The 26,120-nt window shown below is 41.5% G+C and overlaps 1 protein-coding gene across 5 annotated transcripts in view; it reads right to left on the bottom strand.

Annotated features, from left to right (window-relative positions):
• The window catches only part of CEP350 (centrosomal protein 350), a 96,819-nt gene extending 70,728 nt beyond the window's left edge, over positions 1–26,091 (bottom strand). For 2 of the 5 annotated variants that reach the window (XM_029081156.2, XM_029081159.2), the window contains exons 1-6: positions 25,964–26,091; positions 25,593–25,618; positions 24,635–24,703; positions 22,667–22,724; positions 3,528–3,613; positions 1,569–1,609 (exon numbers count right to left, since the gene is read on the bottom strand). In XM_029081156.2, the coding sequence (XP_028936989.1) occupies positions 1,569–1,609; positions 3,528–3,600 (114 nt within the window). In that variant the 5' untranslated portion in view covers positions 3,601–3,613; positions 22,667–22,724; positions 24,635–24,703; positions 25,593–25,618; positions 25,964–26,091. Of the gene's footprint in view, positions 1–869; positions 957–1,568; positions 1,613–3,527; positions 3,614–15,070; positions 15,257–22,666; positions 22,725–24,634; positions 24,704–25,592; positions 25,619–25,963 lie in introns of those variants that run through there. The other 3 variants (XM_029081157.2, XM_029081155.2, XM_029081158.1) reach the window with 3 other exon arrangements.
• Between the last annotated feature and the right edge of the window lie 29 nt (positions 26,092–26,120).

The following is a 26,120-nucleotide window of genomic DNA, read 5'->3' as shown; positions in this document are numbered from 1 at the left end:
CTTTTCGTTAGCTTTAAATCAGTAAGTAACCTTGCCCTCTCCTATCTCACATCTTGCTACTCTGCTACTAAAACTCAGCCCACACACTTCACTCCTTTAATGCTAACCTTCTCACTATATTTCGATTTCGTCTATCTCACCGCCAGCCTCTCACCCACGTCCTGTCTCTGGCCTGGAATGCCCTTTCAGACAGACAATTATTCTCCTCACCTTCAAAGCCTTATTGAAGGCATATCTCCTCCAAGAGGCCTTCCCTGAATGGGCCCTCCTTTCTTCTTCTCCCACTCCCTTCTGTGTCACCTTGACATGTTCTCTTAATTCATCCCCCTTCCCAGCCCCATAGCACTTAGGTACATATTTGCAATTTTATTTATTTATATTGTCTGTCTCCCTCTCTAGACTGAAAGCTCATTGTGGGCAGGGAATGTGCCTGCTATATTGTTACACTGTACTTTCCCAAGCAATTAGTTCAGTGCTCTGCACACAGTAAGCACTCAATAAATACAACTGATTTCTTTCCAAGTCCTTGCCAAGAGATACAGTCTTTGTATTTCAGAGTAACAAAAACACTGCAAGTCAAAACAGAGTTTCATAAAAGTCTTAAATTCAACTTTATATCTCAATACACTTTAACATTTCCAATGCCTTTCATAGCAAACTTAAATTTTGTCCTTATGTTCTGACTGTAGCCAACTGATGCTTTTGGAAAAAGAAATTATCATAAAAAGTGTTCAGGACAGAAGATATGAAAATAGCAGTACATCAAACAGGACACTAGAAGCAAGGAATGATACATAAGAAAGATGTTTACAAACAACTGAGAAATATAAACTTCTTTAAAGACATTTGCAGGTAGTAGAAAAGAGCACCTTTCTGAGTAGACATCAGATTTAGGAGGATTCTCTGACTCTTCTGCAACACATTCCTTCTGATGAGAGTTTTTAGAAGGAAGCCTGCTATTACAACAAAAAGGAGAGCCACCTTAGGTAGCAATTCAGAAGCCACAAAGGAAAAAACTCTTTCTTCTTATCCTTGTGGCTAGTCAGTAATTCCATCCCCTCTAAAGCCTCTCCAGTCTCTAAATCTGAGATCGGTTTTCCAATTTTCAAACCTCCCAAAACAAATTCCATTTTATTAGTTACAAATGCACAACAGAAACTGTGCAAACTCATCCGACATAGGAATGCGAGCTGTCCCAACTGTTAATCCAGGTAGACCATTTCCTAAAATCTTCTATATGGAACATTTTTCATTTCAAGTTATTTCTATATCAATTATCCAAAGCAATAGTAACAACAACAACAACAACATTTGCTAAGCACTTACTATGTGCCAAGCACTGTACTAAGTACAGGGGTAGATATGAGATAATAATCTTGGACACAGTCCCAGTCCCACAAAGGGCTCACAGTAGGCAAGACAACACAACTAGCAAAATGAAAAACAAAAATACATCTCTGCTAATTTGCAAAATAAATGTTTTATGAAAAACAAGTATTTAAAAAAAACAACAACCCACAACAGTATTCATTTCATATCAGGAAGAAAAAAAAGTTCTGAACACTTACTGTAGCCTTAGCTTGAGAAAGGGCATCCAATGATGCTATATCTGCTGGATATGAAAATATTGAAATAAGATTTTCTATTTCATCATTATCCATGCAAAAAAAAATGTAAACAGCTATGCATATGGAATTAATCTATATTTTATTTTAAATGAAGACAGCCATTTCTAGTAACCTTTCTGTTAGTTCTCAATACACTTTTTATGATTTCTTTGATTCTCTTCTGCAAATACATTTGGATTCTTTAAAAGAACAAAATTCTCAAACAGCAATATCAATGATAGGCAACTTGCAGTTTGAGCTCCAAAGGAGCATTCATTTTAAAGATATAAAACTCAAATTTGAAACCGCTTTGGTAAATATATTTGCTTACACTGTACATATATCAAAGAGAACTGAAGATTTTCCAATATACTTTCATGCTTTGGTACTTGTATATTATAAAGAGATAGATGGGAATATGTATGAATATCAAACAAGTATAGGTCTCATTTAAATTTTCTACATACCTACTAGTGGAAATCCCTGATCTTAGCCCAGGTTTTCCTTTTTCCCAGGTGTTCTCACTCCTCAAACTCATTCTGCCACTAGACTCCCTTCCACCTATCAAGGACCCCATTTCTTCAAATACTCTCAACTCCCAGCTTCCTCAGAATTCCCTCTTCCTTCCAGATTACATTTTATTTACCCTAGTGACCTTTTACCTGGGATATATGAAAAGAAAGGAAGGAGTATTCAGGGGGAAAGGACCTGCAAAAAATGTGGAAAACTCCCATGGAAGAGAGTAATTAGATAACTAAGATTTAGGAAAATATCTGGGGAAAAGCGCATTGGCGGAAAAGGGATTGTAAGGGGAAAGGGATTGCAAGGAGAAGAAGACTGGAGAGCATTCTCACACTCAAACTATTAACTACACTATTACTTGTGCTAAAAACCTTATTTCTGCATTATAAATTACAAAATGGATTGTTGTTAAATTAGTGCAATTTGAGTGCTTACTGTATGTGGAGCACTGTTCTAAGCACTTGGGAGAGTACAGTACAACAGAGCTCTTAGACATGTTCCCTCCCCTCAAGGAGCTGAATGAGTGTAACTGCTGTTACTGAAATGACTTAAGAATCTCCGCCTTGCATCGGTTCCACTAAAGAAAAACCAGGGTTAGGATACTTTGAAATTTTTTTTAAAAAAATAAGTCTTTAAAACTGGCACATCAGTTTCCATTTCTCCTCTTTTAATACTCCAGAAAGCTGATTTTTCATCCCCTGCTTGTTCCCTTTGAACTGCTTTGTACCAAAGGCAATAAGCCTCTGTGCTAAAAGTGAAAATGAAGGCAGGTGTCAAAGGGAAAAGAGCAAAAAGAACCCAACATCCTTACAATCTCCTCCTTCCTCTCCATCCAAACAGCTACCGTACTGGTCCGAGCTTATTACATATCCCCCTTGACTAGTGCATCAGCCTCCTCTCTGACTCTCCTACCCTACTAAAATCAAATCTCCAATAGGCCTTCCCCAAGTAACCTCTCATTTCTCCACCCTATTTGCCCCTCTGTGTCCCCTACACATTTGGGTCTGTGCCCCCCTAAGCACTTTTACATTCACCCCATCCCCAAAGTATTTATGTATAGATCCCTCTCTGTAACTTATTTTAATGTCTGTCTCCCCCTACAAGCTCTACTGACTTATTAAATTCTCTTCTCCCAAGCACTGAGTACAGTGCTCTACTGCCCACAGTAAGCAATCAATTAATATCCATTGATTGATGAAAAAACTATGAAACCAATATGAAAAAATAAAGCTATTAGTTGGCAGTAATAAATTTGCAATCCTAAAATAAACAATACTGGATATTTAATTTTAAGAATAATGCATGTGAGATTATTTTGAATAGCATATCACAAAAGTTTAACAGATTGAGATACAGTTTTTTTGCAAAGTTCAATGACAGAAGAAAAGCATCCCATACCTTGGACAGCATCCTTGCCTTGAGAGCTCCTTGGGTTTGGAAAAGGCACCTCCCTCGATTTGCCATTCCACATCTTGCCAATTTACCTGCAATTACAAATGCTCTGATTTAAAGACCAAAATTTTGATGAAAATAAGTACTGAAAATGACAGTCTTTATGAAAAATCAGAAAACAATTTTTGTTTGTAAAATATGTTAACAAATCACTGACTTCTGCTGGTTTTTCCAAAACTTTTAGATTAAAAAAAGTTGATTAAACTTTTTTATTTAAAAAACCAACTAAATAAATAAATAAATTAATCCCCCGGGACCAGCAGCAAGGCGTAGTACATAGAGCTCAGGCCTGGAAGTCATAATGTCATGGGTTCTAATCCCAGCTCCACCACTTTTCTGATGTGTGGCCTTGGGCATGTCACTTCATTTCTCTATGCCTCAGTTCCCTCACCTGTAAAATGGGGATTGAGAATGTGAACCTCATGTAGGACAGGGACTGTGTCCAACCCAATTTGCTATCCAACCCAGTGCTTTAGTACAGTGCCTGCCACAGAGTAAGTGCTTAACAAATGCCACAATTATTAGCATCATTGTTAGGTGCTTTCCCTTAGACCTCACTGCTTAGAATATAGAAGGGGGATTCCTCACATCAGACTGGGTGGGCACCTTTAGTGTGCTGTTTTAGACCTACAAACCATCAAATATAATAGATAAGATTGCTTTTTAAGTTACTGTTCTGCTGTATGTATACAAAAAAAATACTCCCAAGCTTTCAGAGTTCCACTGTAATTAACTAATTTAAAACTCACAAGGGTTATAATTGCACATTTTGGGGAAAAAAGAGTTACCTACCAAAAGAGCCTCATTTATCAATATCAAACCTTGATAATATGTTCAACAAAGTAATAATGGTTTAATTTCCCCAATGCCTTCTCTCCCAAGCAGTTGTGAAACATTCCAAAATGCATTCCAATATCAAAAGTCAGTTGCAGATATAAAATATTTTCAGCAATCCTTTATTGGCTTTTGCATTTAAAAAGGGGTTAACAAAAATCATCTGATAAAAACATTTCATTAAAGAAAATTATCTTAAATTTTTTTCCAAGGTAAAGACTTTTTAAATCCTATTTCTAATTTTGCATTTTATAGAGCTCTCTAGTTTGCTAATATCTCTGACATTTTTCCTTTGTTCTTTATCCCCTGTTTCCTTTCCTTTATTTGGTATTCACCCATTTTTAGCAAGTTGCCTAAATTCCTCTTTTCCTTCCACTACTCTTCACTTCCTTTGTTCTTTATGGTCCACTGTTTAAATCAATCAATACAGATTTCTTTTTCTCTCTCTCAAACGTCTAAGGTTATGTCTCACTTGGGATACTCTCTTATCTTTAAGACCACCTCCACCAATGTTCAATAAGATCTTTACTAGGCATTCAAAATTGAAAACATAATAAAGGATACCTGTGAACTAAGTTTCTCTGAAGAAATTAATATGCATGCTTTAATTGTCACCGATGACGGATGTTATTTCAGCACCTTGAGGCCTGGATATGTCAGATTCCTTTTTTTCTTTGAGAAGCCATGTGGCCTAGTGGAAAGAGCCTGGGAGCCACAAGACCTGGGTTCTGATCCTGGCTCCACCTCTTGTCTGCCTGTGAGTGGTCACCCCCTGGTTAAGCTGAAAAGCTTAGCTCACTAGCACCAATGGGGTTGTCAGTGAGTGGTAGGAAGCATTAACACTTTCCATAGCTCCCGTGCTACTGACCCCAGAGGGGCCTGAGTGCGCAAAAAGGCCAGACAGACTGGAATGGGAAAACTGAGATGGGTCTTGTCCCACCATCCTCTTTGACCCCAAATATGGCCAATGGAAAGGAAGAGGATCGAGAAGTACCAAGGTCTATCTGTGAGGGGTCTCCACAAACTCCTGATAGTAGGTTAGCACTGTGTCACACGATGAGATGAATCTCCTCTCCCCAGAGTCGGGGATGCTCACTCTGCTAGACGCTGTGTGGTATCTGGCGCCGAGAGATCAATCAGACCTCCTCGTTAGAACTAGGTGCACTGAGTATTCTGGGAACTTGACCCGGGAACCTGAAAGGAAGCCCGTTTGGGGTTACTCGTGTGAGGGGTAGCCCACCTGCGGTTGTAAATCTGAGGGGTACGCCCGACTGGGGCAACTCATTTGAAAGGTAGCCCGTTTGGGGTGGTTTGTGAGGTGCCTTCTTCCCACTTTTACCACCTGCTAGAAGTGGGGTACCATGCTGACCAATGTACTTACTGCTTATTATCTTAGGAATAAATTTGCTCCTGAGGGTTTCCTATCTCACGTTCTTTGTGCTATCACATTAACAGACCTTCTTCAATCACCCATAACCCTCGAATCTAGACTGTAAGTTCGTTATGGGCACGGCATGTGTCTGTTTACTGTTGTACCGTACTCTCCCAAGTGCTTAATTAACTGCTCTGCACGTAGTAAATGCTCAATAAATATGACTGAATGAATGAGTCTGTGAATCCACTTCCAACCACCGATCAGCAAATTCACAAGTTACTTGGTGGCTGATTCGGGCCGGTGACACTGCTGTGTGACCTTGGGCAAGTCACTTCACTTCTCTATATCTCAGTTACCGGAACTGCAAAATGGGGATTAAGATTGAGAGCCCCATGTAGGACCTGGACTGTGTCCTACCTGAATGCTTTGTATCCACCCCAGTGCTTAGTACAGTGCCTGGCATCTAGTAAACACTTAACAAATACCACTGAAAAAAGCAAAACTAGGTACAAAACTTGGATATTCAAGACCACTTTGGAAACTCAAATTTCTTTGCTAAGGCCTTACTCTTACCATTCATTCAATAAATCAAACAATGGTATATACTGAGCGCTTACTATGTGCAAAGTGTACTACTACAAAGCATTGGGGAGAGTATAATACAACAGATTGGTAAACACACTCCTTGCCCACCAGAAGCCTACAGTCTAGAGAGGGAGACAAATATTAAAATAAATTATGGATACATGCATAAATGCTGTGGGGCTTAGGGTGGGGATGGTTAAGGGGTACAGGTCCATGAGCACATGCGACAAAGAAGGGAGACGGAGTAGGGGAAATGGGGGTTTAGTCGGAGAAAGTCTCTTGGAAGGGATGTGATTTTAATAAGGATTTGAAGGTGAGGAGAAAGTTGTAAATGAAGTAATGTTTCGCTTTATACAAAAGTAGCCAAAATCTATATTAAAATGAACCAAAAGTCCCACATAAACAATGGTATTTATTGAGTACTTATTCTGTGCAGAGCACTGGAATAAATGCTTGGGAGATAAAATGGACAACAATTTGCTCCAACAATGAATTACACTTATGTTTTTAAATTCTCAGTAATGTAAATAAATATACAAAACCAACAAGAAATATTAAGGAAGAGATCAATATGCATTAAAGCCAAGAAAGCAAGTAAGTCTGAACCATGAAATCTCTATCTGCCCTAGACATCTCAACTATAGAACTATACTTTTAACTATGACTAATGACTAGGAAATATGGTTTCCATATTGGGCAAATAAAATAAAAGAGATGACCACTTCAAAGCAAACATTTTCTCTCCTATTACTCCACCCCTTCAAATAAGAAAGCTGGTTAATTTAGTAATTGGGGTTGAGGTTAATTCAGATAATGTAGAGTGATTCCTGCCCTTCCTGATTTACAGGTGCGTTTGGAAAGGAAAGAGATGCGCCCAGCCAGAGCTGAAAATCCTCCAACCAGTTCAGTCCCTTGTCTTTTACTAAGGCTTGGGGAAATGGCAAAAAAAAAACAAACCCCAAAAGCTTAAAGATTGCCAGGGAGTTTAGTGGATAGTGGGAATAAGATTAGGATATTTGAGAGTAGTGCATCAGATACTGAAAATTCTAGCAGTTTATTGAAGCTCCTGGTTTGGCTGAATAAACTGTGGCATAGGTATTGTTTCTGGGTAGACAGTTTAAAAGTTATAGCTTTGGAATCAACTAATAGGTCCTGAATTCCTAAATGTCATTCTGGTGTGTCCCAAGTCTATAGAAGGTCAGAGAAAATGGTGAGGTTTATTATTTTCAAGGGTTGCCATGGAAACAAGTAAACATTGTAATTGTGTGTTTTGTTCTAGTCCTTACTGTTTTGTGTCAGGCCACACAAAACCAATTATCCAAACACCTGTTTGGAAAATCCTGGCCCCAGCAGGTAGAAGGAGGAGACCAGAGAGGACATGAGTCAGGTACTCTCTGCCTGTAAGAGACTGAGGAAAATGATCATGATTAGAGCAAGAACAATGGCTTTGGCAACAGTAACTTCTTGCTGACTTCAATCTCCAGGGCCCATTTTTTAGGAACCAGTCCTAAGTAGAAAGCAACTTCTATTATTTGCAGGCTTGTACTTTATTGAAAATGTTAACAAAACATATATTAAACTTATTTGCAAAGATAATTCTCATGCTGATGTCAAAACATCTTATAAGAAGAGACAAAAATCAATCAATCAAGAAGTAACATAGCCTAGTGGATAAAACATGGGCCTAGGAGTCAGAAGGACCTGGGTTATAATCCCAGCTCCACCACTTTTCTGCGCTTCACTTCTCTGTGCCTCAAGTTACCTCTTGTGTAAAACGGGGTTTAAGATTGTGAGTCCAATGTGGCACATGGACGGTGTCCAACCTGACTGGCTTGTGTCTACCCCAGCACTTAGTACAGTGCCTGGCATACAGTAAGCACTTAGCAAGCACCATTAAAAAAAAAATCAATCAATGGAATTTATTGAGCGCTTACTGTCCAGAGCACTAAGCATCTAGGAGAGTATAATACAACAGAGTTGGCAGACAAGTTCCCTGCCCACAAAGAGAGCTTACCGTCCAGAGGAAGAGACAAAACATTAAATTACAATTATGTGCATAGGTGCTGTGGGGCTGAGAGTGGGGTGAATATCAAGTGTTTAAAGAGTACAAACCCAAGTGCAAGGGTGACGCAGGTGGAAGAGGCAGCAGGGAAGGTTAAGATGTGATTTTAATAAGGCTTTGAAGGTGGGGGGGATGATGGTCAAAGCACTTAGGAGAGTATAATGGAACTGGAAGACACATTCCCTGCCCATAAGAAGTTTAGAATCTAGAGGAAGATTACAGTCTAGAAGCCAAGACTGGAATGTCAGCATGGCTAGTGGATAGAGCACAGGCCTGGGAGTCAGAAGGTCATGGTTCTAATCCTGGCTCTGCCACTTGAGTGCTGTGTGGCCTTGGGCAAGTCACTTCTCTTCTCGGTGCCTCAGTTACCTCACCCGTAAAATGGGGATTAAGACTGTGAGGGTTATAAGGGACAGGGTCCAACCCAATTTGCTTGTACCCACCCCAGCACTTAGTAGAGTGCCTGGCATAGAAAGTGCTTAACAAATACCACTGTTATTATTATATGGCATTTAGATTAACCTTCAATCTGAGTATCAGAATCCAAATCTTTAGGTGCAAGTAGGATCACAAAGAAGAAAAGATCTTCTGACCACATAAAGTCAGGAGTTTAACCATCCCAAAATATCAGAAAAAAACTCCTGCACTGTAAAGCATAGAAATAAGTATGATTTTGAAATGACTATATCCACAGTTTAACACAATCCACATAAAGTCACAAGAGTTTAACCATCCCAAAATATCAGGGGAAAAAACCCCTGCTCTGTAACGCAGAACTAAGTATGATTTTGAAATGACTATACCCACAGTTTAACACACCCCACTGTCTGCAACAGTGACAGTGAGCAATCAAGGTTGATCATTGAGCTGGCTTTTAATTCCATGTGTAGATTAGTATGCATAGCTGGATACAGAAAAGAATAGCAGTAAGACAGCAAACAGGAATGCCAAATTGACATAAACAAAATGATGGGTATGAATTTTGTTTGATTTGAACTAAGCTACATTTGTTGAGCCTTGGCAACACTCCTCCTTAAAAGACACCCATAATGCATTTCCTACTAGGGGACGGTAAGTCTTGCTTTATACATTTATTAAAATGAATTACTAAACCAATTGATTTGATGGGCATGCACCCCAGTAGACCCAACTGATGTAATGGGCATGCAACCCAGTGGTGGCTCGCAGCCACTACACGAATGAATTCCTTGGAAACGTTAATAAGAACCACATCCTTGAACAGGTTACAAGGGTGAACAGTAATTACAATTAAGAAACAAAGGTCCAGTAATAAAGGAGAAGAGTAATAGATAATTAGGATTTGGTGATGCATAAAATTAACTCTAGAGTGGACTCGAGCAACTTTTTGGTGGTCACAGAGAAACGCAGAGAAGCAACTTGGGGGTAGAGAGCAGGGTGAGCAAATTTAGCCTGTGAGTCTTAAGAAGCCCATCAAGTAGCTAACTCTGACCCGTGACCCACGGTTGATGATGGAAGTGGCCTTAGCTTTGGCTGCAGAAGCAGTTCCAAGTGCAAAATAGATAGTAAATCCTGTTCTATCTGGGCTCCTCTGAGTTTGAGTGAACCCTGTAAAATCAATCAGTGGTATTTACCGATTGTTTACTTGGTGCAGAACAATGTACTAACTGCTTGGAGAGAGGCCAGTAGAGTTGGTAGACCCGATCTCTGCCCACCAAGAACTTACAGGCTAGCAGTGCTGCAGCCATAATTACTAGAAATTGGAGATCCTGGGGACCACCACTTTGCTGACTGCTTTGAGTAGCAGGACTCGGGGACAGTAGCCTCGGCAAGCAGAAGTAAGTAAAGCTGCTTCCACCTCTTAGCCGGCACCTCACCACAAGAGCCAGAGAAGTTTGTGTATGAAGTCTGTGAAAAGCGGCACGGTCTAGAGGGAAAAGCATAGGCCTGGGAGTCAAAGGACCTGTGTTCTAACTCCAGCTCTGCCAGTTACCTGCTATGTGACTTTGGGCAAATCACTTTTCTTGTGCCTCAGTTTCCTCGACTGTAAAATGGGGATTAAATACTTGGTCTCCTTTCTACTTAGACTGTGAGCCCCAAGTGGGACAAGGACTGTGTCCAACCTGATTAACTTGCATCTACAACCGGAGCACTTAGAACAGTGCTCGTCACGCTGTAAGGGCTTAAAAAATACCATAATAATAATGATAATAACTGCACAGGTTTGAAATAACTTAGTAAGAGGCCCATCAATCTAAATAGTTGTCCACATCTCAGGGAGAGGGGCAAATGTAAGTGGCAGTGAAGAAAGCAGTGTTTATAGCCTCCTTTAGCCCAGTGGCCCTGCTCTACAAGAGCAGAAGGGGGAAACAGCCTGGCAGTCAGGGAGCTTGAGGGACTAGTTGGCTGGTAAGGGAGAAAGCAGTGAGAAACTCTCTCGGCAGCCCTTTCACAGCTCCTCTTGGAAGGGAGCGGGCAGGGGAGGAAGGAAGAGGGGCAAGAACAGGATAGATTTTTGACATCTAAATTAATGTAGTAGATATAAAGGTTTCAAAGTTTCAACTGCATCTGGCTGAAAAATTTAAACACCCTAGAACTGGTAGATGTAAGAGAAGAACCACCAGAAATGTAATTTTTAAATGGGCCAAATAACTTTTGCACTACTGTAATACACTGAAGAAAAAATCTTAGCCATCTATTTTCACTTAATGATTTCTCCTAAACTCTTTGCTTTAAGTATTTTCAGCCCCCCAAAAAAAATTTACAGGGATTACATAAAGGACTCTCCCGATCTTCAAAACCCTACTAAAATCACATTGGTCAATAAAAATTATTTGAGTGCTTGTTGTGTGCAGAGTACTGCATTAAGTGTTTGGGAGAGTATAATACAATGAAGTTGGTAGATGATATCCCTGCTCTCAAGGCGCTTACAAGTCTAGTGGGGAAGACAGACATTAGAATGATAGATGAGGAAGAAGCAGAGTATAAGGATATGTACATAAATCCTGTAAGGCTGGCAGTGGGCTGGGTAGCAAAGTGCTTAAGGAGTCCCAAGTGCATAAACAGCACAGAAGTGAGAGATAATAGGGAGGGTAAATGAAAGGTTAGCAAGGGGGAAGACTTCTTGGAAGAGCTGTAAGGCTGGTCTCTGAGCTATGAAGGGGGTCTCACGTTGACTCCCTTTAGCAGTAAACTTCCCCAGAAATCTTCCACGTAGTTTAGTTCTAATCCCAGCTCTTTAACCCCATTAGACTGTAAAATCCTCAAGGGTGGGGATCCTGTCTGCCAATTCTATCGCACTAACCCAAGCACTCAGTACAGTGTACTGCACATTTTCAATGCTCAATAAACTCTACTGATTGACTGCGAATGGCCTGCTGTGACCTCCCTTAACTCATCTGTGACTTGAGGTTCCCCATCAGTAAAATGGTGCTCTCCCTACTAATTAGAGTATGATTCTTCTGAGACAGAGACTGTGTCCAATCTGATTATTTTACATTTACCCTAGCGCTAGGAACTCGAAAGAGCTAAGATCCATAATTATTAATATCTACAGCCTCTAACAGATCACAAAGAGGTTGTTACTTTTCAACTGTGGTGTTGATACTGTGGTCTGAATATTTGTTTTCTATAAATAAAACTGTTAATTCATGTGAACTACACTGGACATGGAGCTCTGAGTGAAAAAAATTATAAAAGAACAGCATTTAAATTTCCATTTTCACTCCAAAAGACGCCATGGAGAATTACAAAACTAATTCTCTCATATTGGAGATATGGAAAATCACATGCATACTATAATTCTAGGAAGATAAACAATTACTTTTACATATCTACATAAACCTTCCTCCTGAACACTTGGCATACAAGGTATGTAGATGTTTATTATGGACAGTAAAACAACCTGACAAAAAATGGAAGAATAGGGAAAAAGGGAAAAAAGAAGCCACCAACGCTTTATCAACAAATGAGAATCATGAAGTGACATTTGTCTCGAAGTTGGTGAAATCATTTTAAACACTGAACTTTAAGGGTGCCAATACTGAGTAGCGCCATATCACGAGTTCTTAAAGCTTTAGTGATTCAGGTGATGAAACCACTCGTTCATAAGAAAGTTTATTCTTAATAAAAATCCCTTTCTGGCTCAAGTTCCGAGAGTTTTTTTTATTACCATGATAGGCCAGTGGTTCTGACTTGTTTTATAACACTGAATGGAATGTGTACATTTCAGCCTATTAAAATAGTTTTCTGTACTGTACACAGAAGGAAATTACTAACATATTTCTCGATCTGCTCAGCAAACACACTTCATATCATATTCCCTTGTTTACTGCGTCCTCACCTCGTTAACAATATCTTAACCACCAAAAAATAAAAGGCTCTCAGCACTTCATCACCGCTTGGACACAACTGCCGCTATTGTCTGCGGAGCCTTACAATTGTCTAAACAGAAAACCACTCAGCCATCCCCATCTGAAACTCTTAAAATGCAGAGTAAAACTTTTGAGCATTTAAACATCACCAGCATTCCCCAAACTCTCACCAGCTGGAAGTGGGCGGAAACGGTGCAAAGCTCAAGTTGTATCACCCGTCTTCCTAGTCGACGGGAGCTTTAAAACATTTCCTAGGCAATGCAGTGTCTCAAGCTGGACTGCGGCAGAGGGTCACCCCTTAGAGATAACCCGCAAGCACCCCCTGATCAGCGATCAGTTCCAGGGGTGCAAATCCCAATACATCGCTGCAGAGAGGGTGGCTGCATTTTAGTACGTGGAGAGTCAGGTTGTTTATGTGTTAGTGTCTAGACTGTGAGCCCGTTGTGTGGTTGGGATTGTTTCTATCTGTTGCCGTTTATTCATTTATTTTATTAATGATGTGTATATATCTATGATCCCATTTGTCTTGATGGCATTGATGCCTACCTGTTTCGTTGTCTGTCTCCCCCTTTTAGACTGTGAACCCGTTGTGGGGCAGGGTTTGTCTCTGTTGCCAAATTGTAGATTCCAAGTGCTTAATACAGTGCTCTGCACACAGTAAGCGCTCGATAAATACGACTGAATGAACTGTACTTTCCAAGCGCTAGTACTCAGCTCTGCACACGGCAAGCACTCGATAAATACGACTGAACTGTATTTTCCAAGTGCTTAGTACAGTGCTCCGCACACAGTAAGTGCTCGATAAATACGACTGAACTGCATTTTCCAAGCGCTTAGTACAGTGCTCTGCACACAGCAAGTGCTCGATACATATGATTGAATGAATGAAATGTTGCCTCTTCCCCGCCTCTCCTTAGCAATTAGAAAAGTTTGAACGAAGTCTTTAGACTCCCCTGCACAAGTGGAAGACCACGTTGGGCATTATATCTGGGAATACGGGGGTGGGGGGCGGTCGGAGCCCCTCATTTCCTCGTGATTTCTGTCTCCCAACTAAAAGGGGTGCAAAAACGTAGGGAGAGGGGCCTCGTTTCTTTGCGCTATTACGGGGTGTAGCCGCTGTCTCCCACTTCTGACAGTCGCTGCTGAAGTAGCCTGGTTTAGAGGGAAAAACCCGGGCTCGGGAGTCAGAGGTCGTGGGTTCTAATCCCGACTCCGCCACTTAGCAGCTGAGTGACCCTGGCCCAGTCACTTCACTTCTCCGTGACCTCATCGGTAAAATGGGGGTGAAGACTGGGAGCCCCACGAGAGACAACCTGATGACCCTGTAATAATCATAATGTTGGTATTTGTTAAGCGCTTACGATGTGCCTAGCACTGTTCTATGCGCTGGGGTAGATACGGGGTCATCGGATTGTCCCACGTGAGACTCCCAGGCTTCACTCCCATTTTCCAGATGAGGGAACTGCGGCCCTGCGAGATTAGAGAAGCAGCGTGGCTCAGTGGCAAGAGCCCGGGCTTGGGAGTCAGAGGGCATGGGTTCGAATCCCGGCTCTGCCGCTAGTCAGCTGTGTGAATGTGGGCCAGTCACTTCACTTCTCTGGGCCTCAGTTCCCTCATCTGTAAAATGGGGATGAAGACTGGGCGCCTCACGTGGGACAACCTGATAACCCTGTAAAACTGTGGTATTTGTTAAGCGCTTACTCCGTGCAAAGCACTGTTCTAAGCGCTGGGGGATACAAGGTGATCAGGCTGTCCCACGGGGGGCTCACAGTTTTAATCCCCATTTGACAGATGAGGTAACTGAGGCACAGAGAAGTGACTTGACCAAGGTCACACAGCTGTATCTACCCCATCGCTTAGGCCAGTGCTGTGCACACAGTAAGCGCTTAACACACACCAACATTGTTAAGTGACTTGCCTCCAAGTCACCCAGCTGACAGGTGGCCGGGAGGATTAGAACCCAGGCCCTCCGACTCCTGAGCCCGCGCTCTTTCCCCTCTATCAACCCCAGCGTTTAGAAGAGGGGTTGGCACGGAGTCGGGGCTCAAGAAGTAGCACGGTTTAGTGTCCTCTCCGCACAGGGGCCGGCGGCAGGTGGTCCCGGGCTGGTGCGGGAAGGGGGTGGAGGAGGCCGGAGGCCCCCGGAGGCCCCCGGCCGCCCCCTCGGCCGGGACCCGCCCCGGACCCTTCCCTTCCCTTGGCCCTCGGGCGGGCTCCGGCTCCCTCGGGGTGGGAGAAGCCCGAGCAAATAAACGAGTAAACGAGCGCGGCCGCGGCTCACCTGAGAGGATGCCCTCCGCCCGCCGCTCCCGCGGCGCATCCCGGCCCCGGCGGAGGAGGAGGAGGAGGCGGCGGCGTTGGTCTGACGGGCGCCGGCCGTCCCGACGACGACGACGAGAGCCGCCCCGCGTCCGTCGGCTCCGGTCGTCCCGCCCTTGGGTCACTTGGGCGGCGGCGGCGGCGGCAGGGGAGGCGGCGGCGGCGGCCCGGCCGCCATTACAGCCCCACAACTGACACGGACGAGCGGCATCGGCGGCCGCCGCGGCGCGAGGCAGGGCGGGAGCGGCCCCGGCCCCCGAACAGCTCTCGCGAGAGCCGCACGCGAGCCCGTCCTCGAGGGCGGGAGGGAGGGGGCGCGCGCCGCTTCAGGGCCCTGCCCAGCGTGGGCCGCCATGTTAGGGGTGGACCCCCCCCCGCCCCACCTCGGCGGAGGAAATTCCCACCCCTTGGCCACCTGCTCGCGGCGGGATCCGCGTGGCTCAGTGGAAAGAGCCCGGGCTTGGCTCAGAATACACTACAGCTGGCAGACACGATTCCCTCCCCTCAAGGAGTTCACAGTCTAATCAATCAGTTGTATTTACTGAACACTTATTGTGTGCAGGGCATGTACTAAGCACTTGGGAGAGTACAACACCGTAAAAGGAATATTCCCTGCCAAAACCGAGTTTATAGTCAAAGGGGGGAGACGGACATTAATATAAATTGCGGATATGTACATAAGTGTTGCATTGGGCCCCGGGTGGCAGGTGGTGAATAAAGGGGGTACAAACATTAAAGAAATTACAGGTGAGGGAGTGAGAATAAAGTATGTGCTTAGAAAGTGGCGTAAATGACTAAGTGTTCAAGGATGGGACTAAGTGAATGGGTGAGGCAGTAGGGAGGGAAAATAGAGTTGGGGGATGAGACTTTATCAATCAATGGTATTTATTAAGCACTTTGTGATGGCACTGTATTATGTGCTTCTGTGAGTTCAGTACAGAAGAGTAGGTATAAACCTACCTGCCCACAAGGAGCTTACAGACCAGAGGGGGAGAGAGGTATTAAAGTAAATTATAAATGGATTATTGTATAAGCATTGTGGGACAGGGTGAATAAGGGGAACAGATCCAAGTGCACTGGTGATGCAGAAGGGAGGCCTAAGACAGGGGAGTGTGGAGTTAGTTGGGGACACTGGACTAGTGTTCAGTATCATCACATGATCCACCATCAGAAGCACCTATTCACTGCCCCTACCCTTAAGCAAAACTGCAACTGCCGTTTGGAGTGAGTAGTGGGCTGACCCGGGAGCAATGGCTGAAGATAGGCAAACCTTTGAGGGAGCAGAAACTAATCACTAATTGTTTGGTTTGATAAGGCGATGCAGCCCTGTCAATAGGCCAGTGTAAATCAGGTTTGACTGAGAACTATACGATTTAGTACAGAAGAGAAGAAATGATCTAGGCAATATCCTGCAGGCAAAAGAGAACAAGCAACATAGGACTTGAAGGTGGGAGAAATCTAAATAAAAAAACAAAGCTGGAAAACTGAGATAAAGGCCCCGGAATCCAACCTTAGGCGGACTAGAGTAGAACTTGAAAACAGCCACTCACATAACTTAAGGTGTTGCAGGAGGAAAGAGGGTGGAAAAGTGTGGGCAAAGAAAAGGGGAAAGAGAAGTCGGGAAGTCTCTTTGTCTTGGAGAATATGAAAAAGAAAGCTGGGGGAGTAGTATGGTCTGGCCTAGGGAAACAGGAATAGAGACCATAGTTTTTTGTCACAAAGGGAGAGATGGAAAAAGAAGAGGAACAAGTGTAACTGCATTATGTCTAATTGGTATCCAAGGGCACTGGAGATCAAAGAAAGTGCCTAAAGTGAACAGCTTCAGTGTAGTTTGATGAAAATTGGCAACAATGCACAATCATTCATTGCACCACAACTAGGAGGGAAGCATCAAGCTCTAAGAAAAGCGGGTGTGTTTCTGGATCAGAGGAGATGCTATGGGCAAAGCCAATTCAAAGCCAACCCAGGAAAATAAAATGACAAGTTTTTAATCCATTTTGCTGACTTGTTCTACCCTTTCATCCCATAGATCCCTGTCCAAAACTCGGGTCACCTAAAAATGAGCTTTGTTTTGTTGTTATTGAGGACAGATTTAACATGGGGTTTTAGAAAGTTATTTAATTTAGGATGAAACCCAGAAAATTACATTTACACATTTGCCCTCGATGGAAATGGGACTATATCCCAATCGAAATATCGTCTCCACCTTCATACTTGGTCCCCTGCTTGGCATGTAGTAACCATTTAACAAATACCAGTTATTGTTATTGTCCATCTAAAAATTAAGCTAACACTTTTAAACCTTTTCACATCAGGAGGCAGAGAACAGTGACTATGAATGCACCCTTGTTACTCGTTCAGCAGAAAGTATGCTGAGTTAAAAGCCCTGGACTTTATTACAGACAATAAAAAGAGTTTCATTGCTTTCCAACTGTATGTTGCCTCGACTATTTGTAAATTAAAGTCTTTAATGTTGGTATTTGTTAAGCGCTTACTATGTGCAGAGCACTGTTCTGAGCGCTGGGGTAGATACAGGGTAATCAGGCTGTCCCACGTGAGGCTCACAGTTAATCCCCATTAACTGGGGCACAGAGAAGTTAAGTGACTTGCCCACAGTCACACAGCTGACAAGTGGCAGAGCCAGGAGTCGAACTCATGACCTCTGACTCCGAAGCCCAGGCTCTTTCCACTGAGCCACGCTGCTTCCCAAGTCTTTCTCACTTAACATACCATACCATTAACATACCATTCTTGTGAAAAGTATGCTAAATAAAACTAGTAACATTTTTGCTCTTATGATTTATACCTCAGTCTATCAGTACTAATATTTATTGAGTGCTTTCTCTGTGGAGAGCATAGAATTATGTGCTTGGGAGAGTGCAATAGATTTGGTAGGTGTATGATCCATTGCTTAGGCTAATTCACCTAAAACAAGTGGGCCTAAGATTGGAATATTCAGAAGAAAGCTTATTTCCTTTTCAGAAGTATCAAATGCAGGACATACTGTGATGTAATTGTTGGGTAGGGATTGTTTCTGTTGCCAAACTGTACTTTCCAAGCACTTAGTACAGTGCTCTGCACACAGTAAGCACTCAAATATGATTGAATGAATGTAATTTGAAGAACAGCCCTGTTGGTCTAGTGGATAGAGCACTTCCCTAGAACTCAGCAAACGCCTCTCCCCAGATAAATGAATTAGAGATTTTTAACTTGCATTGCCCCTAGAAGAGGTTAGCTGTAGATCAAGCAGAACCAGGCCTGCTTAGCATTGGGATTCCTTTGAAAGCTTATGGATTATGTTTACTAACTCTATTGTACTCTCCCAACTGCTTTAGCACAGCTTTAGTACAGTGCTCTCTGCAGAGAGTAAGGTCTCAGTAAGATCAGGCTCCTATGCCAAATAGTATAGAAAGAACTTAAAATAGAAACTGAATCAAACAGTTAATATGAAACACATATTAAAATGCCCAAATGGCTGGGAGAGCTTAAAGTTTTATATTTAACTTTCAGTACAAAATTGTACATTGTTGTATGCATCTGCATAGGGCTCCAAATACTTCTCTCGGTGACCTGTCTTTACTTCTGTGGGGCAGGGGCTGTGTTCAACCTCATCTTGTACCTACCCCAGTGCTTAGTACAGTCCCAGGCACATAGTAAGCGCTTAACAAATACCATTAAAAAAACCCACACATTTGGGCGAGTACAATATAACAGAGTTATAGAGTCCAAGTGCAAGGGGGAGGGAGTAGGGGAAATGAGGCCTTAACTGGGGAAGGCATCTTGGAGGAAATGGGATTTTAATAAGACTTTTAATGTGGGGAGAGTGATCATCTGTCAGATATGGAGGGGGAGGGAGTTTCAGGCCAGAGGCAGGACATGAGGGGTTGGTAGTGAGATAGTCAAGACTGAGACACATTGAGTAGGTTGGTGGTAGAGAAGCAGAGTGAGCCTGCTGGGTTGTAGTAGGAAGTCAGTAAGGTAAGACAGGAAGGGCCAAGATGATGAAGGGTTTCAAAGCCAAATGAAATGAAAAGGACAAAGGAAATCTCATCCCTGTGGTATCGCAAACATTAGATTACATGACAGTTCTAGTCTGTTGGATTATTTTACGATGCTCCTGCCTAAGCTGAACTGACAAGAAGATGAAAATAATCACCAATTGCAATGAAATTACAGACTCTCTGACCTGTATACGTGAGACCTCTTTACTTCTCTCTTGCTCCTATTATAAAACCAGCAACTGTGGTTAATTTAACCCAAGTCAAAATGTGGACACTAGAAGTTGCAAAGAAATCATATGTCTGCTGATATATTAAAAGAAAGTGCCTGATAGTTAATTCATTTTTGTGGGCTTCCAAAAGCTTTAAGGTGTGTAACTGTATAATAATTATGAAATGAACTGACTACTAAGAAGCAGTGTTTTGACTGCTTTCAAGTCACTTTGTGTATACTCCCCTATGCTAGTGGCTTCTTTTATTTCAATGGAAGAGTGACATCAAGTTTAGCTAAACACTCACCTTCAAGAAAAATTGGAAATGAGTTCATTCATGTGCTGATGCTGCTTTGGCTAAGTCGAAAGAGACTGGGAACTCCTTGTGGGGCAGGGTAACGGATTTGATTTTCTTATATCTACCCCTACACTTAGCACAGTGCTAGACCCATAGTAAGTACATAACTATCACTATTAGAAAGTAATAAACATGCAGCAAATTATGGATCAGCATTTTACATAGAATGCAAAGAATTGGAAAGGTAGAAGGATGAATTGAGCATTAGCAAAAGCAACTAAATCATATTTTGCACTGAACAGATCTTCTCTACCTTAATAGGTAGTGGAAAATGTTCTTCTCTTGACTGGAACTTTATGCTGCCCGTCCAAAAATAGAAAAGAGGCAGCTGGGTATCAGGCCTGCAAGAAGACACACTTGCCTTTGAGGCATGTCAGTCACAGAAAATTCTGCTGGAATTCTAGGACTGGATGTTTCCACCTGTTGGCTAGGGAAAGTGATGGCTCAATAATTCAGTTACAAATCCAACAACATTAATGGAAACCCCAAGCAAACTGCACAGAGAGTTAAGGCAACTGAAAAGTAGGCAAGCAGTGGGAGAGAGGATTGGTTTCAAAAGGAGACACAATTTTTATTTGCACCAGGTGAAATGAATGATGATAAATGTTCTAAGCAGCCAAATTGTTTACCAAATGGTCTCATAGTTCCTGTCAGTCATTTTACCTATTAACCGATTTCTATTATGTGGGGATTGCACTCCTGCAAAATCCCATGTAAAGAAAACTTTACTGGAAATGATCAGATGAAAGGTAATTTAAATATTCGACTTGTGGAATTACCTTCTACAGGCTGAGAAATGTAACATGCTAAACTCAGATTTGCATGTACTTCACTTCCACACTGCCTTTTTCTTTTTTAATTTGTAATTACCTTTTCCTGTACCACTTGATTCTTGATTTTGACCTTTTGTTGATTCTTTTCACCTTTTAATTTTAATTGCATTGTTTTTGCAAGGAACTATCCTCTTAACTCTGCTTTGGAGTAACTCCAATATATAACTCCTAGATTTTGTTACCCCTGTTTCTCTAAAATTGCATATCTCATCTGAGATTTTAAAATTACTTTCAGTTTAGGGGAAATCACTCTAGAAGTCTTCAATTTTCCACTTGAACAATGTATTGAACATTCACTCTTCCACCCTTGTTCACCTTTGCTTTGCTGACTTTTAATAACATTCTCCTACCAGATGGTTTATTTTTTTGCTAATAGTCAGCAAGAGAGTATGGAATGTTGGGTCCTTTTTATTGATTGTACACCTCATGCTGAACGGTCAAAGACCAAAGACCAAAAAAAATGACAGCAGCTGAGAATGACGCACAATTAAGTCTCTTATCAACCTTGGCACTTAAAACTGTGGCTAGGTTTGTGTTTACTCTATAATCTGGTAACCAAAGCTAGGCTGTGGAAGGCTAGGTCTCAGAGAGGAAATCTCTGAAGTACAGCTGGGTGCTCCAGGAAATGGTGCTGGTGATTCAACAGCTGTCTTGCAGAGTTTAAATGGTGGAAGTAATTGTGGGAAAATGATGTGAACTGCCCTGGCACTTTTGCATTTTATTCCTTTTCTCTTTGAGCAGGCTTGGTTATTGCTAACCTTTTTATTCCTAGCAAGAAAAAGTATTTCTAAGGAGCAAAACTTTGCCCTTTGGAATGCACTAGTTTGTTTCAACAGTCTTGCTGAACAAAATTTGGGAGAAATATAGAGTAGAAATATGACGGTCTCCCTACAAAAGGTATTGTTCTCCGAATCACCCCTATATAACCAACTCAAGCCTTTTTTGTGGTATTTAAGTGCTTACTATGTGCCAAACACTGTACTAAGCACTGGGGTAGATACAAGCTAATTAGGCTGGACACATTCCATGTCCCACAATGGGGCTTCATAGTCTTAATGCCCATTTTACAGTAACTGAGGCACAGAGACTTGCCCAAGGTCACACAGCAGACAAGTGGCAGAGACAGGATTAGAACCCAGGTCCTTCTGAAGTATTTTTTCCAAGTTATTGATGAATTAAAGCCCCACCACAGCAAAACAGATGCATTATTTCATAGGGAGACATAAAGCAAGGAACTTGATCTTTTAGGATTATCATTTTTCAGCATAATCATCATCGTCACAGGTAGAAAATGTTGGCGATATGGCCATGCTCCAACTCAGGAGAGAAAATTCTCTTTCCCAGAATTCTTCCAACCTTTTCCACCTGGAAATTATTTTTTATTTCTTCTCAGGAAGTGTCTCCACCTCCCCCCTTCCATAAAAAAATTCATCATGTTCCCTCTTTAAGAGATGACATGGTCCCTGTTTGATTTCGTGTACCCATTTCATTTAAGCTCCTTCAGAGATGACATGGTCCCTGTTTGATTTCGTGTACCCATTTCATTTAAGCTCCTTCAGAGGTTAAGCTTGGATAATGAAGGAATAGGTAGTCAATATTTAGAAAATAGGATCAGAATTCAAATATTGATCTAAAAAATTGTAGTTCTCAGAAACAATAAGGGTCAAGTTAATAAGGAGAAATGGAGGGAAGAGGAGAGAAAAACCAACCCCACAAATACAAAATAGGTAATATAAAATATCAATTTTGCCAAAGTCTAAAGTCTAGTTCATCAATTAAGTAATGATGGTCTGCCTAAGTCAATCTGAAGTATCCATAAATTTTATCTACTTTATGGCTTACCCACAGCAGATATGTTAAAATCTACTTGCAAGTCTTTTAACCTTCTCATATTGTTGTACCTGCAACAGCAGCTCTCTCAAGGTTCAATCAATCAGTCATCTGCTACTTGGCCTAGCCTACCACCTTTTCCCTAGCTAGAGTTTTGGTTTTTTTTCCATCTTTGGCCCACCTCTTCCCTCTGTTAGCATAAATAGATTACAAGTTGATGGCTGTTTAAAAAGCAAATTTAACACAGAGATGCATGAGTAGTAGTAGTATGGCAGGCTTAATTGTGAGGCAATCCTTCCTTTTTATCAATCCTGGTTAGATCCTTACCAGAACACTCTGGCCAGTTCAGGGCTCCATGAAGAAGGGTCCAGGAGTCACAAAAAAACTGTAAAATAAAGCCTATGAGTGAAAAATTTAAAGATTTGGATTCTGGATCTTAAAGAAGATAAGACTGAGCGGCAATTTAATAATTGTCTCTAAATCTATGACTCTAACCAAGTGTTCTCCATTAAATCAGCAGAATAAAAGACTGGTTTGACTACAGTGGAAGGATTTAGGTTATATTCCCAATTATGAGGATCAGAATGGGGTTACCAATAGAGGTTATGAAATTTCCTCTCTGGAGGTATTAAAATTATATCCTCATCTTTGTTGGGTGATCCTAAGTACAGTCCTGCCTGAGGGCAGTGGGTTAGACTAGGTACCTTTGAAGCTCTAGCTATTCCCACAATTATGATTATACGGCCAGGCCTCCACAGCCTAAGACAAACTAGAGGATTTAAAGATTAAGCAGATAATACAGATAAACATCAGGGGTTTTTTTGACCTGGATTTTCTGCAGAATTACTTTGTTTCTCCATTTTGGCTGGGAAGAACAAACCAAAGTATATTAAAAGTCTGTATTCTTTGTGGGTCCTAACTGCCGCTGTTCTCCATTAAGGTATCTTAACAACTTTCGGTTTTACCCCATCCTCCAGCACACTTCTGGATAACTTTAAAGCTTTTCAAGTTGTCTTATTCCCCACCCCACACCCCCAGAAACTTCTGCCAGTTTCTTTGAACAGTACTTGCACACATACTACTTCTATACAAAGGTTGCAAGATTTTAACAAGTGAGTTGCTTTTTTATTCTATTTTCCCATATTTGGGGGGGTGGTTCAAAAGTATGGAGGGGTGTGCTAAAAATACACAAGTTTACTTGGGACCTCGGCAGATTTAGCCCCCTTGGAAGTGTTTGCATTTATACCATCCCTGATCATTTTGGCCTCATTGTGGTTTTTCAGCCATGTGTAATTGTTTTCCTGGGAGTTCAGTATAATACTCTGGACCAGATCTGTGAACTAAACAAATTGAATACTGAAGAACTATTTAATAGCTCACTCACTGGAAAAACATATACACGATTATCTACCGGTTTTCTAAAATATAAAATGAAGATATATATGTATATATCTTCATATATATCTTCATTTTATAGTATTTAAGTGAAAGTATTTATTAAGTGCTTACTGTACACCCAGCACTGTATTCTCTCTGGGAGAGAATACAAAGGTGGAAATAATTAGACATAGTTCCTGTTCCTTGTGCTTTTTCTCTTTTACTTTCCTCTGGGTTTAGTAGAGAGCACTGTTCTCAGTAGCCATTCCAATAATACTATTATTGCTACTATTAAAAATTAGGGACAGCGTTAAGATTAATATCAACAGTATCTGAATTTCCAGCCTGAGAGAATGTCTCAGTTGTAAATTTTTTCATCAGGTTGCCCAGAGTGTGACATTGATTGTAAGTTATGAAGGTAATGCTTTTAAAAATGCCAAAATAATGTTTCCTTTCAGTAATAAAATAATTGACATTAATTTTATAGGTGGTGAGTTCTGATTTGGCCTGATTAAGTTAACCTATAGGCAATGTACAAATTACTATAAATTAAAAGAGTTAAACCTTTATCACTTTCAGTGCTTTTGAAATAGGGTGGTTTACACATATATCAGCATTAAATCAGATTTAATACTGAGACTTGATCTACTGAAAGGATCTATTTGATATGCTGAAAGGAAGTTATACACATACACCTTGCATTTTTAAGTTTTGGAGACTATTAAAATATACCATTTTAGAAGTTCAGGTAAAATGAACAAAATTACGAAGACTGAACAGGCTAAATGCAGAATCATTCAACAGATCCAACAAGGTTTAGATGAGAGAGGCCCCATCAAACCTTGAAGGCAGGTGATTCAAAACAAACAAAAGAAAACCATTTTTTACCCACTGGGTGATAAACTTCTTCACTGTTACCTCGGAAGTTCTGCAGGCAGGAAATTGCAGTAGCTTCAACTGGAGTTGAATAAATTCATGGACAAGTTACTAGAAAGGAAGTTCAACATGTAGAAGGAAAAGTTATTAGGTGCTATATTCCAGTGCTTAGAACAGTGCTTTGCACATAGTAAGCACTTACCAAATACCATAATCATTTATTATTATTCTCAATGTGTCAAGTTGGTAGTGACACAGATGTGTTATTCTCCAGCATCCTGTTGCCACAGAAGGGAGATAGAATATCAGGCTGGTGGATTATGGTTTAACTAAGTAATGGTGTTTATGTCCTTAACTACTTGGCGTTGAACTGGGGAGGTCATGGCCAGTTGCACCCTTTTGTAGTACCTGAAGGCTGACCACAAAAGTGTAAACTATGTTAGTGTAGCTACTTTCCTCTGCCATTGCGTCAGGTGTGGATGCACTCAGTAACCACCTCCACACCAGTAACAGAGCGGGGAAAGACCTCCCCGCAGTCAGATGCCTCCTTGATGACTGCAGGCTTCTGTAAATGCTGCCACAATGCTATACACATCTTCACTTCTGACATCCAGAAGTGGTTTACACAGTTCACACTTCCAGTTGAGCCAAAACTGGAAACAGAACTCTAGTCTCCTGCCTCATCCTATTTCCTGAGGTCTCCTTAAATCATCCCTTTCCCCCCACCCCACTTCAGACAGTGGGTTCTTGTGGGTCGGGAACTGTCTGAATTAATATCCTTGTTTCTTTCCAGAGTGCTTAGTGCAGTGCTTTGCACATTGGGAGTTCTTAACAAATGCCAAATAATACATAAAAAACAATTATCTCATGGTTTGTTTCAAGGAGCAGAGGTCTCTGAAACTAGGTAGCAAAAGGGAGGTTCTAGATAAATACAAAACTGTAGCAGTTTAAATGGGGTGATTGAATGGGACTTCCACAAAGTAACCAGTAAGTAACCCACCTTGCTGCTTTCCCTGGGGCTGGCAGCTGTTGAACACAATTACCAGAGATCAGAACTTAAATGACATTTCCAAAGTTATAAAGCAAGATCTGACTTCCATTTTCTTTATCCTTATATCTTACTGCTTTTAAAGTAAAGGGACTAAAGCAGTCTAGTCACTAGTCTAGTCACTTCAGTAAAATCCCTTAAATACTTGTCATCCACACACACACAAAAACACACTGTCGGTGGTGTCTTCAAATAACAAACGACAACTATGCATAAATACTAACTTCCTTACTGAACTGCGAGCTAACTAAATGGCAGTTAAAAAGACCTGTTTTATATGCGTGTTCGTAGAATATGTCACTATACTTGATTATCAAGCAAACCTGGGAGCAGCTGCAGAAACAGTACAGTCCAAAACCTCTGGGAGTAACAGGAAGTTCATGGCTCCTCTCTTCCCAACCACAATGCCTTAGAGAAATTAATAGTGTGTAAGTGAGGGACCCACCCTACTTTAATAGCTTCAGCTATTCTAACAAGAGT

Source organism: Ornithorhynchus anatinus, chromosome 16 (assembly GCF_004115215.2).
Source record: "Ornithorhynchus anatinus isolate Pmale09 chromosome 16, mOrnAna1.pri.v4, whole genome shotgun sequence".
In the NCBI taxonomy this organism is placed as follows: domain Eukaryota; kingdom Metazoa; phylum Chordata; class Mammalia; order Monotremata; family Ornithorhynchidae; genus Ornithorhynchus; species Ornithorhynchus anatinus.
The sequence above is the reverse complement of the archived record's forward strand: the minus strand, read 5'-3'. Positions and strand labels throughout refer to the sequence as shown.